A 15,678-nucleotide genomic window follows, 5' to 3' on the forward strand; every position below is an offset into this window, starting at 1 on the left:
GTGATAGAAGGCAAGGCAATGCCACAGTTGGTGGAACAGGGATTGGGCAGCAGGAGATGCAAACTGGGAGGTCCCAAGGCCATCTTGTTTACGCAGGTAATTTTAAAGCTGTGATATGACTCTGAGATTATTGAATATATTAAAACTCAAGATGCTGAATTACCAACTGCTTTGTAGCTGGAATTAAATGGATATCCCACAAGTAGACACTGAATAGAATGGTTTATTCTCTAGAGTTTAGAATAATGGTTCCCAAACTTTTTTTATGCCATGGACCAATACCATTAAGCAAAGGGTGTGTGGACTCAAGATCGGGAACCCGTGCTGAAGGAGAATAAATTGCAATGCAAAATAATTCACCTGAGGGATCAGAGCTTGGTTCTCAGTAGTTCAAGCGTTAGCATCGTCTCAGTTGTTGACCGTCTTGGAGAAAGTCAGAAGAACTTTATTCATTGAGGGGTTTGTAATTTTCAGCAATCTCAGGTGTTGAGGTTGAGCATGGTGTTGACCGAAGTTGTTGGACACTTGGGTATCGTGTTTGTTACTGAAGGATGGTGCAGAGCACACCATAACACCAGCATGCAGGATGCTCAACCAAACTTTACTGATAACCCCGCTTGTACTGTATGTGAACTCCTCCCATGAGGGATGGGCTCGCTGAGTGGCATTGGAATAACTACAGGTATTGAGGAATAAGGAGATACTTTTGAGGACAGTGGAGATGAGGTAGATCAACTGTAACCTTGCAGAGTGTCAGGAGAGATTGCGAAGGAAGCTGCATGACCAACTGATTTCACTCATGGGATAATACTGTTCAGGAAATAGGGGCAGATTTGAATCATTTGAAGTACAAACGTAGATTCACTATTCTTCAAATTACTGATGCTATATCAGGAACCCCTCCGAGTTTTAAAAAAAAAGTTTCACTCTTAACTGGCTTAAATTTCCTTTTATCTGTATTTGCTAGGGTCCAATTCAATGTGAACTCAACTGATACGACAGAGAAGAAAGCTGAATTCAAAACCATAAGAAAAATATTTTATTTATTCTACAATTTTCTATTTTGTCCTTAAATAAGTACATGAAAACTTCAGAATGAGTATCCTGATTCAATATAAGAAAGAGGAAATATGTATAACAACAGTGTTACATGACATTGCATCTGTTTCTTTGTAGTGCCCCTTGAATGCAGATAGATGGGTGGAGGTGTTTACAGCTTCGGCCCACGCTGCTGCTCAGGAGCTCTTTAAAGAGAAGTAAAATGTGCCAGTTGTATCTAGCTGAACACTCGATGTAGCCACATTTCCACATCTTCTTCACCAAGACACTTGTACTCCTCCGTGGAGTGAAACGCTGCTTTTGTAGGTCCCTCTTATTTCCAACAACGATAATTGGCACATGCTTTGTGCTTGGCACCCTGGCAAATCATCAGAAATTAGTAAATGCAATGACGGGTTCTCAACCTGCGGTCCATGGCATAAAAAAGGTTGGGAACAACAAACACAAGAAAATCTGTAGATGCTGAAAATCCAAAGCAACACGCACACAAAATGCTGGAGCATCTATGGAAAAGAGTAAACAGTCAAGATTTTGGGCTGAGATCCTGATGAAGGGTCCTGGCCCAAAAATTTGAAGGTTGGCAATCCCTGGTCTAAGACCTCTTGTTATCACAGCCCTAAAAAGCTCTTGCATTATACAAACCAGCACCAGCTGAGACTTAATTCTTTTTGAGAAATAGCCTTGTTTTACAGATGTGATTCTAGCTTCTTGAATAATGCTGGCGTAATTTTTATCAGGTCACTGCATACACAAAGATGCTGAAATCTGATGGGTTTAACCTTAAAGATCAATGTTTAGACAGAGTTGGAGTACTGTGTGCTGTTTTGGTCACCTACCTACAGGAAAGATGTAAATAAGATTGAAAGAGTGCAGAGAAAAGATGTTACCGGAGGACCTGAGTTATAAGGAAAGACTGAACAGGTTAGAACTTTATTCCAAGGAATGTAAAACATTGAGGGGAGATTTGATAGAGGTCACACACAATTGTATGAGTAGTATCGATAGGGTAAATACAAGCAGCCTTTTTCCTGCTTCAGTTTGGTGGGACTACAACCTAGGTCACAGGTTAAACGTGAAAAGTTTAAGGGGAATATGAGGGGAAACTTCACACAGAGGGTCGTGAGAGTCTACCAGCACAAGTGGGGGGATGTGGGGTTGATTTCAAGGTTTAAGAGAAATTTGGATATAGGTACACGGATAGGGAAGGCTATGATCCCAGTGCAGGTCAATGGGAGTAAGCAGTTTAAATGGTTCAGCACAAACTGGATGGGTAGAAGGGCCTGGTTCTGTGCTCTACTTTTCTACGACATTATGAGTGGAGGGTGCACAGGATACCCAGCCAGGGTGATGGTAGAGGCCGATACATTAGGGACATTTAAGAAACTTATGTGGCTATAGGAATGATAGGAAAATGGAGGCCAATGTAGGAGTGAGTGATTGATTTTCGAGTCGGTTACAACGTTGAAGTTGGCTGAAGAGCCTGTACTGTGCCATAATGTTCTAATGTATCCATATACAACTCTGCATCCTTCCCACAAAAAAATCCACTGATTAAGAATGTGATGACACAGCATCTTTCATATCCTCTGAATGTTCTGTCTTTGTTTACGGGCAGTGACTTGCATTCTGCCAATTTTAACATTGAGTTTAATAATCATTCCCAAAACAACCATTTTTACAAATATTTGTTGGGGTAAATGTTAATCAGAACACCTTGACTTTCTTTTCAAGTAACTAGAACCATCGGCCCTGTTCAGTCATATTTGCTCGGAAGAGCCCTTGGTCATGGATTTGATCTGGAAACCTTTGGGCTTGGGCCTTGATACTGCTCAAATAATCATTGGGATTTGTATGGAAGATGTTCCACTTTGGGTAAAAGAATTTAAGGGACCTGATTAGGGGGATTCCCATTTCCCAGATCCCATGCAGCCCTGGAAGTTAAGTTGGCTGCATAGTAGCATAGTGGTTAGCACAATGCTTTCCAATGCAGTGACCCAGGGTTCAATTCCCACTGTTGCCTGTAAGGAGTTTGTACATTCTCCCTTTGGCTTTGTTGGTTTAACCATAGAACACTACAGCACAGTACAGGCCCTTCAGCCCTCCATGTTGTGCCAACCCATATAATCCTTTAAAAAAATACTAAACCCACGCTACCCTATAACCCTCCATTTTTCTTTCATCCATGTGCCTGTCCAAGAGGCTCTTAAATACCCCTAATGTTTTAGCCTCCACCACCATCCCTGGCAAGTCATTCCAGGCACTCACAACCCTCTGTGTAAAAAACTTACCCCTGATGTCTCCCCTAAACTTCCCTCCCTTAATTTTGTACCTATGCCCTCTGGTGTTTGCTATTGGTGCCCTGGGAACAGGTACTGACTATCCACCCTATCTATGCCTCTCATAATCCTCCAGTTTCCTACCCAGTTGGTAGGTTAATTATTCATTTTACTGTAATTGGGGGATTGCTGGGAGGACAGAAGGGCCCGTGCTGTATCTCAATTATTTTTGGATTTTTTTTTAAAGTTTATTACTGTCACATACAAGGGAGAAGGACCTGTCTTGCAATCTGTTCATATAAATAACTTCACTACAACAGTGCATTGTGTAAACAAAACAATAACAGAATACAGAATAAAGTGTCACAGTAACAGTGCAGTTCAGGTGGACAATAAGGTGCAAGGTCATAATAAGAGTGGAAGTTCAAGGGACCATTTTATCATTCTAGGGGACTATACAATCGTCTTATGACAGCAGCCCATAAGTTGTTCTTGAGCTCGGTGGTATGTGCTTTCGGGCTTGTGTATTTTCTGCCCAGTGGGAAGGGGAGAGGAGATCATGGCCAGTGTGTGTGGGGTCTTTGATTACATTAGCTGCTTTACCAAAGCAACAATAAGTGCAGACAGAGTACCAGTTAGACCATCAGTTTCCTCGGTAGAAGGAGGGGAAGTTGTTTGCCTGCAGTAAAGTTGACAATACTCTTTTTCCAAAACAGATAAGAGTTTATTAATGGAGAATGCACCACAGCCGCTCAAATTCCATGGGTTACATGGTCCTGTCATTCAAGCTGTCAATTTATACCTAGTATGTCATGTTAAATAGATTCTGAGTACAACTTCAGAAAAATTAGTAAATTGTGTTATTAGCTAGGAATGAATAACCTTGTTTTCAATGGGATCCGCAAGACATTTATCAATGCTTCTGAACATAAAAATACCAATCACTTGGGCAAAGTGATGTCAATGTGCAATTTTGATTGGGCAAGAATTGCAGAATAACCTTCGGCAACTTCTGGGTGTACTCTCTCATCGGCAGAATTAGACCAGGCAGCGTAGATGGAGCAAGTAGTTGGAACCCTTTTGAATGACCTGCTGTGATGGATAATGGAACCATCCTGGCGATAAGGAAAGTAGGTGTCATCAAACGAAAAGCAAGCAAACACAGCATAGTGTTACAGAACCACACAGCACAGAAAAGGGCTGCTGTGGCCAACCAAGTTCACGCCGGCTATTATGTGCTTCTACACTGATCTATTTGCCCACACTTGCTCCATACCCTATGCCTTGCCTAATTAACTCTCTTCAACATAGTACTTGTATCTGATTCCACCTCCTCTGGTAGTGTGTTTTAGCTATCAATCACTCCAAAGGAATCCCCTCAAATCCCTTTATAAAACTCCTTCCTTTTACCTCAAATCTATTCCCTTATGTTTTTGATACTTCTGGCTCCCCCTGGGGAATTGAACCCTGGTCTCCCGTGTGACAAACGGGGATACTAACCACTATACTAACGAGGATAGTCATTAGTATCCCCACCTGTCATGCGGGAGACCAGGGTTCAATTCCCCGGTGGGGAGCATGAATGCATAACTAAGCACTTTGCCTTTACCACACCCCCACCCACATGACTAGCTACCATAATAAATGTGCAACCCAACACAATGCAGATACTTGGCATCTACAAAACTCCTACCAGGGAAAACAAAGGTTATTACAGTACATTCCATCTGTGCCTCTTTATAGTGTTATATACCTCTATCAGGTCATGCCTTTGCCTCCTTTCCTCTAGGGGAAGCAACCCAGCCTATCAAATCTTTCCCCATCCAAGTCCTCTACTCCAGGAACCAGCTTTGTGAATTTCCTTTGCCTTCTCTCCAGTGCCACCACCATACCCTTCCTACAATGTGCATTCCATTTTCCAAGAGTAGTCTAACCAGTAGTACATACACTCGTTAGGTACACCAGCTCATTAATGCAAATATCTAAATCAGCCAATCATATGGCTGCAACACAATGCAAAAAAGCATGCAGACACGGTCAAGAGGCTCAGTTGTTCTTCAAACCAAACATCAAATTGGGGGGAAATGTAATATTAGTGACTTTGCAGAATGATTGCTGGTGCCAGATGGGGTGGTTTGAGTATCTCAGGAAGTATTGATATCCTGGGATTTTCATGCACAACCATCCGTAGAGTTCACAGAGGATGCTGCCAAAAACATGAAATATCTAGTGAGCAACAGTTCTGTGGGTGTTATGAGAAAGGTTAAAGGAGAACGGTCAGACTGGTTCAAGGTGACAGTAACTCAAATAGCCACCTGTTACAGCAGCATCATGGAGAAGAGCATCTCTGGATGTACAACACAATGGGCCTTGAAGTGGATGGGCTGAGAGCACAGCCGGCTCCACTCTACCTAATAAAGTATCCTCTGAGTGAAAACTCCTAACTTTATGTTCTGTGCTCTCACCCCATGAAGACAAGTATGCTTCACCACCTTATCTACCTCTGTTGCCTCTTCCAGTGAAGAATATAGTTGAACCCACTGTTCATTAACATTCCTTAGTATCTAGCCATCTACTGCCAATGGTCTCCCCAGCCAATCTACATTCTGTTGTAGACAACTTTCTTGTCATCAGTAATTGCACCAATTTTTGCATCATCTGCAATCATACTTCTACATCCAATTACAGCTGCAGAGCGACAAGGAATGAAATTACTTATAAAATTTATGATTCTCATTCACATTCAGCTTCTTATTGTCACTGTCCTGCAGCGTAGTGACATTATTTAGTTCTTCTCCAAGGACATAAAATAGAAAGACTTTCATTCGTGGGGCCACGCCCAGCCTGGATCTAAGGTGCTCGTCTGGCCCAGGAGCAGATCTCTATGGCACTGTGAACTCCATTTCCCATAACCCCAGTGCTATAGGATGCCCCCTACATTCTGCTCGATTGCACTATATTACTCTCAGTGTCGTGCGGGTTAGCGGATTAACTGGCGGCTGCAGACAGACACAAGCGTGCAGGTGAGTGGTAGAAGTTAGAGAGGCCAGTGAGAGTTAAATGGGATTGGTGCAGAATCACTGAATGTCAACGTGGTCTCGTTGCACCGAAGGCCCAGTAGCGCCCTATAACTTTCCCATATGGGGTAAGATCATCACCGAAGGAGAAAGCCCAGGGCACTTCTCATGACTCGATGTTGCCCCCTCGTGGCCAGCTTCAGAACGGCTGGAGAGCAATACAGGTCCGGAAATGAGTAACTTTCAGCAATCAAACCACCGCAAATCCCGAGGATCTGAGCTTGGGGAAGGGTTTCGGCTCGAAGCATCGACTATTTATTCTTTTCCATAGATCCTGCTGAGTTCCTTCAGCATTTTGTGTGTGTTGCTTTGGATTTCCAGCACCTGCAGATTTTTTTCGTGTTTGCGATTCACCGCACACCCAGTTTGTGGTTTATTGCGGAGTATGACATTTCAAAATAAAGCTCTAAGACCATGGCGAATGCACCTGGTACAACACCGCTGATCTGTCAGAAACTCCGCAGCTTAAGCAGAGGTAGAACTTGAAGGCAATTAAGTTGCTGAAATCACGAGAAAATCTGCAGATGCTGGGATCCAAGCAACACACACACACACACACACTCTCTCCCTCTCCCTCTCCCTCTCCCCTGGAGGAACTCAGCAGGCCAGGGAGCATCTACGGAAAAAGAGTCGATGGCGGAGACTCCTCAGCAGGACCGGGGAAAAAAAGTTGCTGAAAGGGTTCCGGCTCTTTCTGAATAGACCAGATTTCAAACGGTTCTTTATCAGTTAACAGCTGACAACTTGAATTTTCCATTCTCTGACGGGTTTGCAGAATTTAACTATTGGATGATCTCACAGAGACACGGGTGGACTGGGTCTAGGGAGTATGAAAGGGGGTGGTGAGTACAGAGAAGCACGCTGCCTACCTGGCTTCGGCGATCTGCTGCCGAATCGTTTTCACATACTCGAAGCTGTCGAAGCAGCAGATGTCGTAGACCAGGACGTACGCGTTCGCATTTCGAATCCCCCTGCACCTCGAGTCGGACCACTCCTCCGAAATAAAAACGGACAAAGTGAGTCCACTTCAGCTCTCTCACACAATCCCTATCACCGGCTTTCTCTACTCTTAACGAAGCATTTAGAAACAACCAATTGTAAGCTGACGCACAATTTAAAAAAAAACATAAAATATTTAAATTTTATTGACATTAAGTTTGCACTTTCCTTTGAGGATGCCTGTCTGTTCTTCCGGTCAGCAGAAAGCAAGCTTCTCATGGTTTTTTAGTTCCGAGGTTGCCTGCCAGTTCAGTGCTGTTTCACTCTGTGTCTCGCCTTTACAACGTGCGGTACCCCCACCCCAGTCACCAAAGGAAAGCTAATGTCATAGAGGGTCGCAGCGATGAGACGGCAGGGCGGGGCTGCAAGGAATGCCCGAAACACATTTTGACTGGAAGTATACGCATTAGGACCCCTCACTCGCCGATGTGGCTGTGGAGAACTCTGAACATCAGCGGCCGAATTTATAAAGTGTTTCCTTCCCGTATTGCGGGCGGTGATAAAGCTGGTCAGGGGCATCTTGGTTTCCCCCGAATCAAAGTGATAAAAGTGAAGAAGCGGTGGGAGGGGGAAAGAGCTGACAGTACAGAACAATGGGACATTATCTGAGAGTCACCCAAAATGCAAGGAAGAGTGGGCAGAGAGTATCCGTTTCCCCAGAGTTGAAATGTCTAGTCCCAGAGGGCATGGATTGAAGGTGAGAGGGAGTAGGTTCAAAGGGGGAAGTTCTTTAATCAGAGCGTGGTGGATGCCTGGAATGCGCTTCCTGGTATGGCGGTAGAAGCAAATACATTAGAGGCTTTTAGGAGACTTCTAACAGGCACACGGATGTGAGGAAGATGGAGGGATAGATAGATGATGTAGTTGGAGGTTTGGCAGGTTTTGTTTGGCTTTTTAGCTGGTTCAGCACAACTTTGTGGGCTGAAGGGCCTGTACCTGTGCTGTACTGTCCTAAACATAGAAATCTACAGCACGTTACAGGCCTTTCGGCCCACAATGTTCTGCTGATCCATTTTCTTTGTTCCTTGTTAAGACTGGAAGAAGTATATTTTAACATTAATCAAGGGGGAGGGGTGTTAGTGGAATTAAGGGCGGGTTATTTTTCTCTGGACCTGGGCGTTCTTGACAAAGTCGGAGTTTATTGCCCACCAGTGATTGCCCTCAATGGTTCTCTGAGCCATTTCAAAAGCAATGAACTGTCAACCCCAGTCTCTGGCTCTGTGAGCAAGCCCACGTCACGTGACGCAGCAGACCCCCCCCCTCCCCCAAAGGACATTAGTTGGCCTCTCCGACTTGGATAGTTACACCGCTTCCATTCTTAACGTCAGCCTTTTAGCGAAAATGTATTTAGTTAATTCATTGCAACAGATGGCTGTGGAGACCAAGTCAATGGGTATATTTAAAGCAAAGGCTGATAGGTTCTTCATTAATAAGGGTGTTGAAGGTTATGGGGAGAAGGCAGGAGAATGGGGTTAAGAGGGATAATAAATCAGCCATGATGGAAAGGCAGAGAAAACTCAATGGCCCGAATGGCCTAATTCTGCTCCTATGTCTTATGGTCTTAACTCCCTTTCCGTCATGGTTGGATTGCACTCTAGTCAGCAAATAATCAACCAGACTTCTGAATTACTCAGAACACAAGCATGGGCCGATCAAAAACATTGACGGGTAGGCCATCACATCCGTTAACAGCGGATTTCTTCACCAGGACAACTGCCGTGATAGACCATGCACGGTGGCGTTGTGGTTAGTGCAACGCTTTACAGTACCAGCGACCCGGGTTCAATTCCCGTCATTGCCTGTAAGGAGTCTGTACGGCTTTGCCGTGACCACATAGGTTTCCTCTGGGTGCTCCAGTTTCCACCCACAGTCCAAAGACATACCAATCAATAGGATAATTGGTTATTGTAAATTGTCCGGTGACTGGGCTAGAGTTAAATCAGGGGTTGCTAGGCGATATGGCTCAAAGGGCCAAAAGGGTCTATTCTGCACTGTAAATAAATAAATAAACCAGTGCACCCGTGGGCATTTCCTGTGTGGATTTTCATGAGGCATTTAATAAGATTTTTTTTTAAATCAGATAATTGAAATGTATGTTCATATTGAGTGATGTCTTTATGCATTGATAATTAAGCAATAACAGGGGAACTGAAACCAAGAGCGTCTCTGCTTTATGAAAAGTGATAAATTATGTTATCCAAGGATCTGTACTGGCACTTCAATAATTATTGATTTGGGTGAAGGAATACAAAGCAATACACACACAAATTGCTGGAGGAGCTCAGCAGGTCAGGCAGCAGCTGTGGAAATGAATAAACAGTCAGCGTTTTGGGCCAAGTCCCTTCTTCAGGACCGAGAAGGAAAGGGGAAGATGCCGGAGTAAGAAGTTGGAGGGAGGGGAAGGAGGCTATCTGAAAGGTGATGGGTGAAGCCAGGTGGGTGGGAAAGGTCAAGGGCTGGAGAAGAGGGAATCTGATAGGAGAGGAGAGTGGACAATCGGAAAAGGGGAAGGAGGGAACCCAAGGGAAGTGATGGGCAGGTGAGAAGAGGTAAATGGTAAGAGTGGGGAATAGAGGAAGGGGACAGGGGGATTTTTTTTTAAACAGAAAGGAAAAATTGATATTCATGCCAACAGGTTAGAAGCTACCCAGTTGGAATACAAGGTGCTGCTCGTCCACCCTGAGGGTGGCCTCATCTTGGCACAAGAGGAGACCATGGATCAACATGTCCATAGGAAATGTTTAGAGGCACAATACAGGCCCTTCAGCCCACAAAGTTGTGCTGAACACGTCCCTACCTATGAAATTCCTAGGCTTACCTATAGCCCTCTATTTTACTAAGCTCCATATACCTATCTAAAAGCCTCTTAAAAGACCCTATCATATCCGCCTCCACCACCATTGCCAGCAGCCCATTCCACGCACTCACCACTCTCTGAGTAAAAAACTTACCCCTGACATCTCCTCTGTACCTAATCCCCAGCACCTTAAATCTGTGTCCTCTTGTGGCAACTATTTCAGCCCTGGGAAGAAGCCTCTGACTATCCACACAATCAATGCATCTCATCATCTTGTACACCTCTATCAGGTCACCTCTCATCCTCCTTCACTCCAAGAAGAAAAGGCCGAGTTCACTCAACCTATTCTCATAAGGCATGCTCCCTAATCCAAGCAACATTCTTGTAAATCTCCTCTGCACCCTTTCTATGGCTTCCACATCCTTCCTGTAGTGAGGCAACCAGAACTGAGCACAGTACTCCAAGTGGGGTCTGACCAGGGTCCTATATAGCTGCAACATTACCTCTCGATTCAATTCCACGATTGATGAAGGCCAATACACCATACGCCTTCTTAACCACAGAGTCAACCTGCGCAGCTGCTTTGAGTGTCCTATGGACTCGGACCCCAAGATCCCTCTGACCCTCCACACTGCCAAGAGTCTTACCATTAATGCTATATTCTGCCGTCATAGTTGACCTACCAAAATGAACCACTTCACACTTATCTGGGTTGAACTCCATCTGCCACTTCTCAGCCCAGTTTTGCATCCGATCAATGTCCCATTGTAACCTCTGACAGCCCTCCACACTATCCACAACACCTCCAACCTTTGTGTCATCAGCAAACTTACTAACCCATCCCTACACTTCCTCATCCAGGTCATTTATAAAAATCAGGAAGTGTAAGGGTCCCAGAACAGATCCCTGAGGCACACCACTGGTCACCAACCTCCATGCAGAATATGACTCGTGTACAACCACTCTTTGCCTTCTGTGGGCAAGCCAGTTCTGGATCCACAAAGCAATGTCCCCTTGGATCCCATGCCTCTTTACTTTCTCAATAAGCCTTTCATGGGGTATCTTATCAAATGCCATGCTGAAATCCATATACACTACATCTACTGCTCTTCCTTCATCAATGTGTTTAGTCACATTTTCAAAAATTCAATTAGGCTTGTAAGGCACGACCTGCCTTTGACAAAGCCATGCTGACTACTTCTAATCATATAATACCTCTCCAAATGTTCATAAATCCTGCCTCTCAGGATCTTCTCCAACAACTTACCAGCCACTGAGGTAAGACTCACTAGTCTATAATTTCCTGGGCTATCTCTACACCCTTTCTTGAATAAAGGAGCAACATCCACGACCCTCCAATCCTCGGGAACCTTTCCCATCCCCATTGATGATGCAAAGATCATCGCCAGAGGCTCAGCAATCTCCTCTCTCGCCTCCCACAGTAGCCTGGGGTACATCTCATCCGGTCCTGGTGACTTATCCAACTTGATGCTTTCCAAAAGCTCCAGCACATCCTCTTTCTTAATATCTACATGCTCAAGCTTTTCAGTCTGCTGCAAGTTATCACTACAATCACTAAGATCCTTTTCCATAGTGAATACTGAAGGATTCATTAAGTACCTCTGCTATTTCCTCTGGTTCCATACACATTTTCCTACTGTCACATTTGTTAGGTCCTATTCTTTCACATCTTATCCTCTTGCTCTTCACATGTAGAATGCCTTGGGGTTTTCCTTAATTCTGCCCACCAAGGCCGTCTCATGGCCCCATCTGGCTCTCCTAATTTCCTTCTTAAGCTCCTTCCTAGTAGCCTTATAATCTTCTAGATCTCTAACATTACCTAGCTCTCTGAACCTTTTTTAAGCTTTTCTTTTCTTCTTGACTAGATTTATTACAGCCTTTATACACCATGATTCCTGTACCCTACCATAACTTCCCTGTCTCATTGGAATATACTTATAAAGAGCTCTACACAAATATCTCCTGAATATTTGCCACGTTTTTTTCGTACTTTTCCCTGAAAACATCCGTTTCCAATTTAAGCCTCCAATTTCCTGCCTGATAGCCTCACAATTCCTCTTACTCCAATTAAATGCTTTTCTAACTTGTCCGTTCCTATCTCTCTCCAATGCTATTGTAAAGGAGATAGAATTGTGATCACTATCTCCAAAATGCTCTCCCACTGAGAGATCTGACACCTGATCAGTATTCTGGCTACTTGTAACTATTTAGCCCCTGAAGAAGAATGAAGGGGTGATCTCATTGAAACCTATTGAATGTTCAAAGGTCTTGATAGTGTGGATGTAGAGAGAATGATTCCTATGGTGGGGGAGTCTAAGAACAGAGGACGTGGCCTCAGAATAGAGGGATGTCCATTTAGAATGATGATATGGAGGAATTTCTTTAGCCAGAAGTTGGTAAATCTATGGAATTTGTTGCCACAGGCAGCTGTGGAGGCCAAGTCATTGGGTATATTCAAGGCAGAGGCTGATCGATTCTTGAAAAGTCAGCACATAAAGGGATAGGGGAAGAAAGCAGGAGATTGGGGCTGAGGGGGAAATGGACCAGCCATGATGAAATCGTGGAGCTGACTGGCAGGGCCAAATGGACTACTTTTCTGCTCCTATGTCTATGGACTTAACCAAAAACCTGAAAATTTATATTAACATTGTGAATTCATTGCACAAATTCAAATCACCACTTCCACAGTTGTGAGGACTTTTAAAAAAACCCTAAAATGCAGATGTCCAAGCTAATCTAAAATTTTACAATTTATTCTGGGTACAATTGTTAATTGTGCAGATTATAACACCAGTAATACCTTAGAACATACAAGACTGAGGGGAAATTTGATGGAGGTATACAAAATTATGAGGGGTATAGATAGGGGTGTTGGCGCGTGGCCTAGTGGGCAGGGCATCAGACTAGTAACCTGAAGGTCACTGGTTCGAGCCTCAGCTGAGGCAACGTGTTTGTGTCCTTGAGCAAGGCACTTAACAACACATTGCTCTGCGACATCACCGGTGCCAAGCTGCATGGGTCCTAGTGCCCTTCCCTTGGACAACATCGGTGGCGTGGAGAGGGGAAGGCCTGCAGCTTGGGCAACTGCCGGTCTCCCATACAACCCTGCCCAGGCCTGCGCCCTGGAAACTCCAGGCACAGATCCATGGTCTCTCGAGACCGACGGATGCCACCACCATAGATGGGGAAAATGCAAGCAGGCTTTTTCCACTGAGATTGGGTGGGACTACAACTAGACGTCATGGGTTAAGGATGAAAGGTAAGAAGTTTAAGGGGAAACTTCTTCACGCAGAGGGTGGTAGGTGGAGAATGAGCTGGCAGCACAAGTGGTGGATGTGATTTCGATTTCAATATTTAAGAGAAGATTGGATAGGTACATGGATGGTAGGGGTATGGAGGGCTATGGTCCCTGTGCAGGCTGAAGGGAGTAGGCCGTTTAAAATGGTTTTGGCATTAACTAGATAGGCCACAGGGCCTGCTTCTGTGCTGTAGTTTTCTATGACTCCAAGAGTGTTACAGATTGTTAATTCTTTTGTACCTAATTTTAATCACTGGGTACAATTTATGTGGCGAGAACTCATATATAATTTTCTGATAATATCTGAGAGCTGTCCCATGAGACCCAAGAGGTAATTGCTTTGACCTTTGATACAACCTTTTCCTTAGCAACAGTAGAACACATTCAAGTTTTCTGCATCTTAATCTCCCAGAATCAGGAAAGAGGTTTGGATCACAAGTGGCCAGCATAAAGAACACTACCACTCCTGATGAAGGGTTTCGGCCCGAAACGTCGTCACTACCTCCTCCCATAGATGCTGTCTGGCCTGCTGAGTTCTGCCAGCATTTTGTGTTTTTATTTATCTCCAGCATCTGCAGATTCACTCGTGTTGCCTTTAAAGAACACTGGTGTTTTTCAAATATAGGACTACTACTGAGTATAATCATTAGGCAAAGGTAATTTCTGGGAATAAATGCTTACTCTTCAAAGGAAATCAGGATTGACAATTTGAAAATATGTTTATATTAACCATAGACAATTATACGTCCTGAATCAGAAAGGCTGGGTACTGGCCGAATCGAGGCAGCAGGGTCCAGGCCCTAAAGCGTATCGAAGCAACTGAACCCGATGTTTGGGTGATTCAAGCGCCAGGCCAGATTGAAGAGGACAGGGTGATTGGGTCAGAGGCGAGGGACGGGCAGGTTCAGTTATCTCCGCTCTGTGCTGAACCAAGGGTCTACGTATGGACAGGACCGTCTCTGTGGACTTCAGTTCAGAATGCTATTTGCTTGCATTTATTGTTTGCGTGATTTGTTTTTAACCTCTCTGCACATTGGGTGTTTGACCGTCTTTTTTTTTTAAACGGGGTTTTATTTGTGCTTCTATGCGTCATGGCTGCCTGTTAGCAGACAAATTTCAAGGTTGTATCATGTACACATACTTTGATATTAAATACACTTTGAAATTTGAATGTTCTTCTGTTTCCTCGTAAAATGGAAGCAGAAATAAAACGGATACATTTAAAAGTATCAGTAACTGAATGAACAAAGTGCCTAACTTTATCAGTGAGGCGTAATTTTTCTCAGTAGCTGTTATGAGCTTTACTTTAATATGCTCGTGGACACGATCACAGATAATCACAGAAAAGCATTTTGCTTGCCTCCTTCCTAACCTCGAGTCAGCTCTAAGCAGTTCACAAGTGAAGGTCTGCTGGACTATAAAAATAAAACCCTACACAACCAGGACTGCTCCAAGGACGTAGGTCTATCTGATACCCCAGGTCCCTGATTCAGGGTAGCTTCTGTGGTTCCCAGTGTGACTACTGGTCCCAGATTGCGCCCTTTACCCATCTTCTCAGCTCAGACCCCTGCCCGCCCTCAATTAATGCACGTTCCCTCCTGGCTTCTTCAGTAACATACAGCTTCTCCTCTGGAGATAGCGCACCCATCACTCACCAGCAATGAAGCCGACCAAAGGTGATGTGTAAGCACACCTACCAAGAGCTGGATGAACCTGATGCAACTTGTACCCAGGGATTTATGAACTTTGTCAGATCCAACTGGGCACGTACAGATCCACTCTGTATCAAAGCCAAGAAGACACATCTGACATGTAACTGTTATATGCCAAGCAATGACGAATTACAAAGAATTTATAACCCTAATGATTGTGAGGGTTTGACTGGAATTGGAATGTATAGCAGACTCAACACTGTTTAAAATTAACGGGTCCACCATTTCAAATGGAGATTTTTCTCAAAGGGTTACAAGTCTTTGGAACTTCTCTTCCTCAAAGAAGTAAAGTCTTTGAATATATTAAAGGCAGAAACAGAAAGAATTGAAAACCATTAGGGGTTAAAGGTTAGTGGGGAGGAAGATGGAGACTGGGAATGTAAATCTGAGCCATGATTTTATTAAATGATTCTACTCCCACTCCTTGTTGATTTGTTGA

The 15,678-nt window shown here is 44.1% G+C and overlaps 1 protein-coding gene across 4 annotated transcripts in view; it reads right to left on the reverse strand.

Moving 5' to 3' along the window:
• Positions 1–15,678, reverse strand: part of rasl10a (RAS-like, family 10, member A) — a 72,551-nt gene that overhangs the window by 44,043 nt on the left and 12,830 nt on the right. Inside the window, exons 2-3 of one of the 4 annotated variants that reach the window (XM_073065706.1) lie at positions 7,282–7,403; positions 1,036–1,417 (exon numbers count right to left, since the gene is read on the reverse strand). In XM_073065706.1, coding sequence (XP_072921807.1) covers positions 1,147–1,417; positions 7,282–7,403 — 393 coding nt within the window. In that variant the 3' untranslated portion in view covers positions 1,036–1,146. The other 3 variants (XM_073065705.1, XM_073065707.1, XM_073065708.1) reach the window with 3 other exon arrangements.

The sequence above is a fragment of the Hemitrygon akajei genome, chromosome 14, assembly GCF_048418815.1.
Source record: "Hemitrygon akajei chromosome 14, sHemAka1.3, whole genome shotgun sequence".
In the NCBI taxonomy this organism is placed as follows: domain Eukaryota; kingdom Metazoa; phylum Chordata; class Chondrichthyes; order Myliobatiformes; family Dasyatidae; genus Hemitrygon; species Hemitrygon akajei.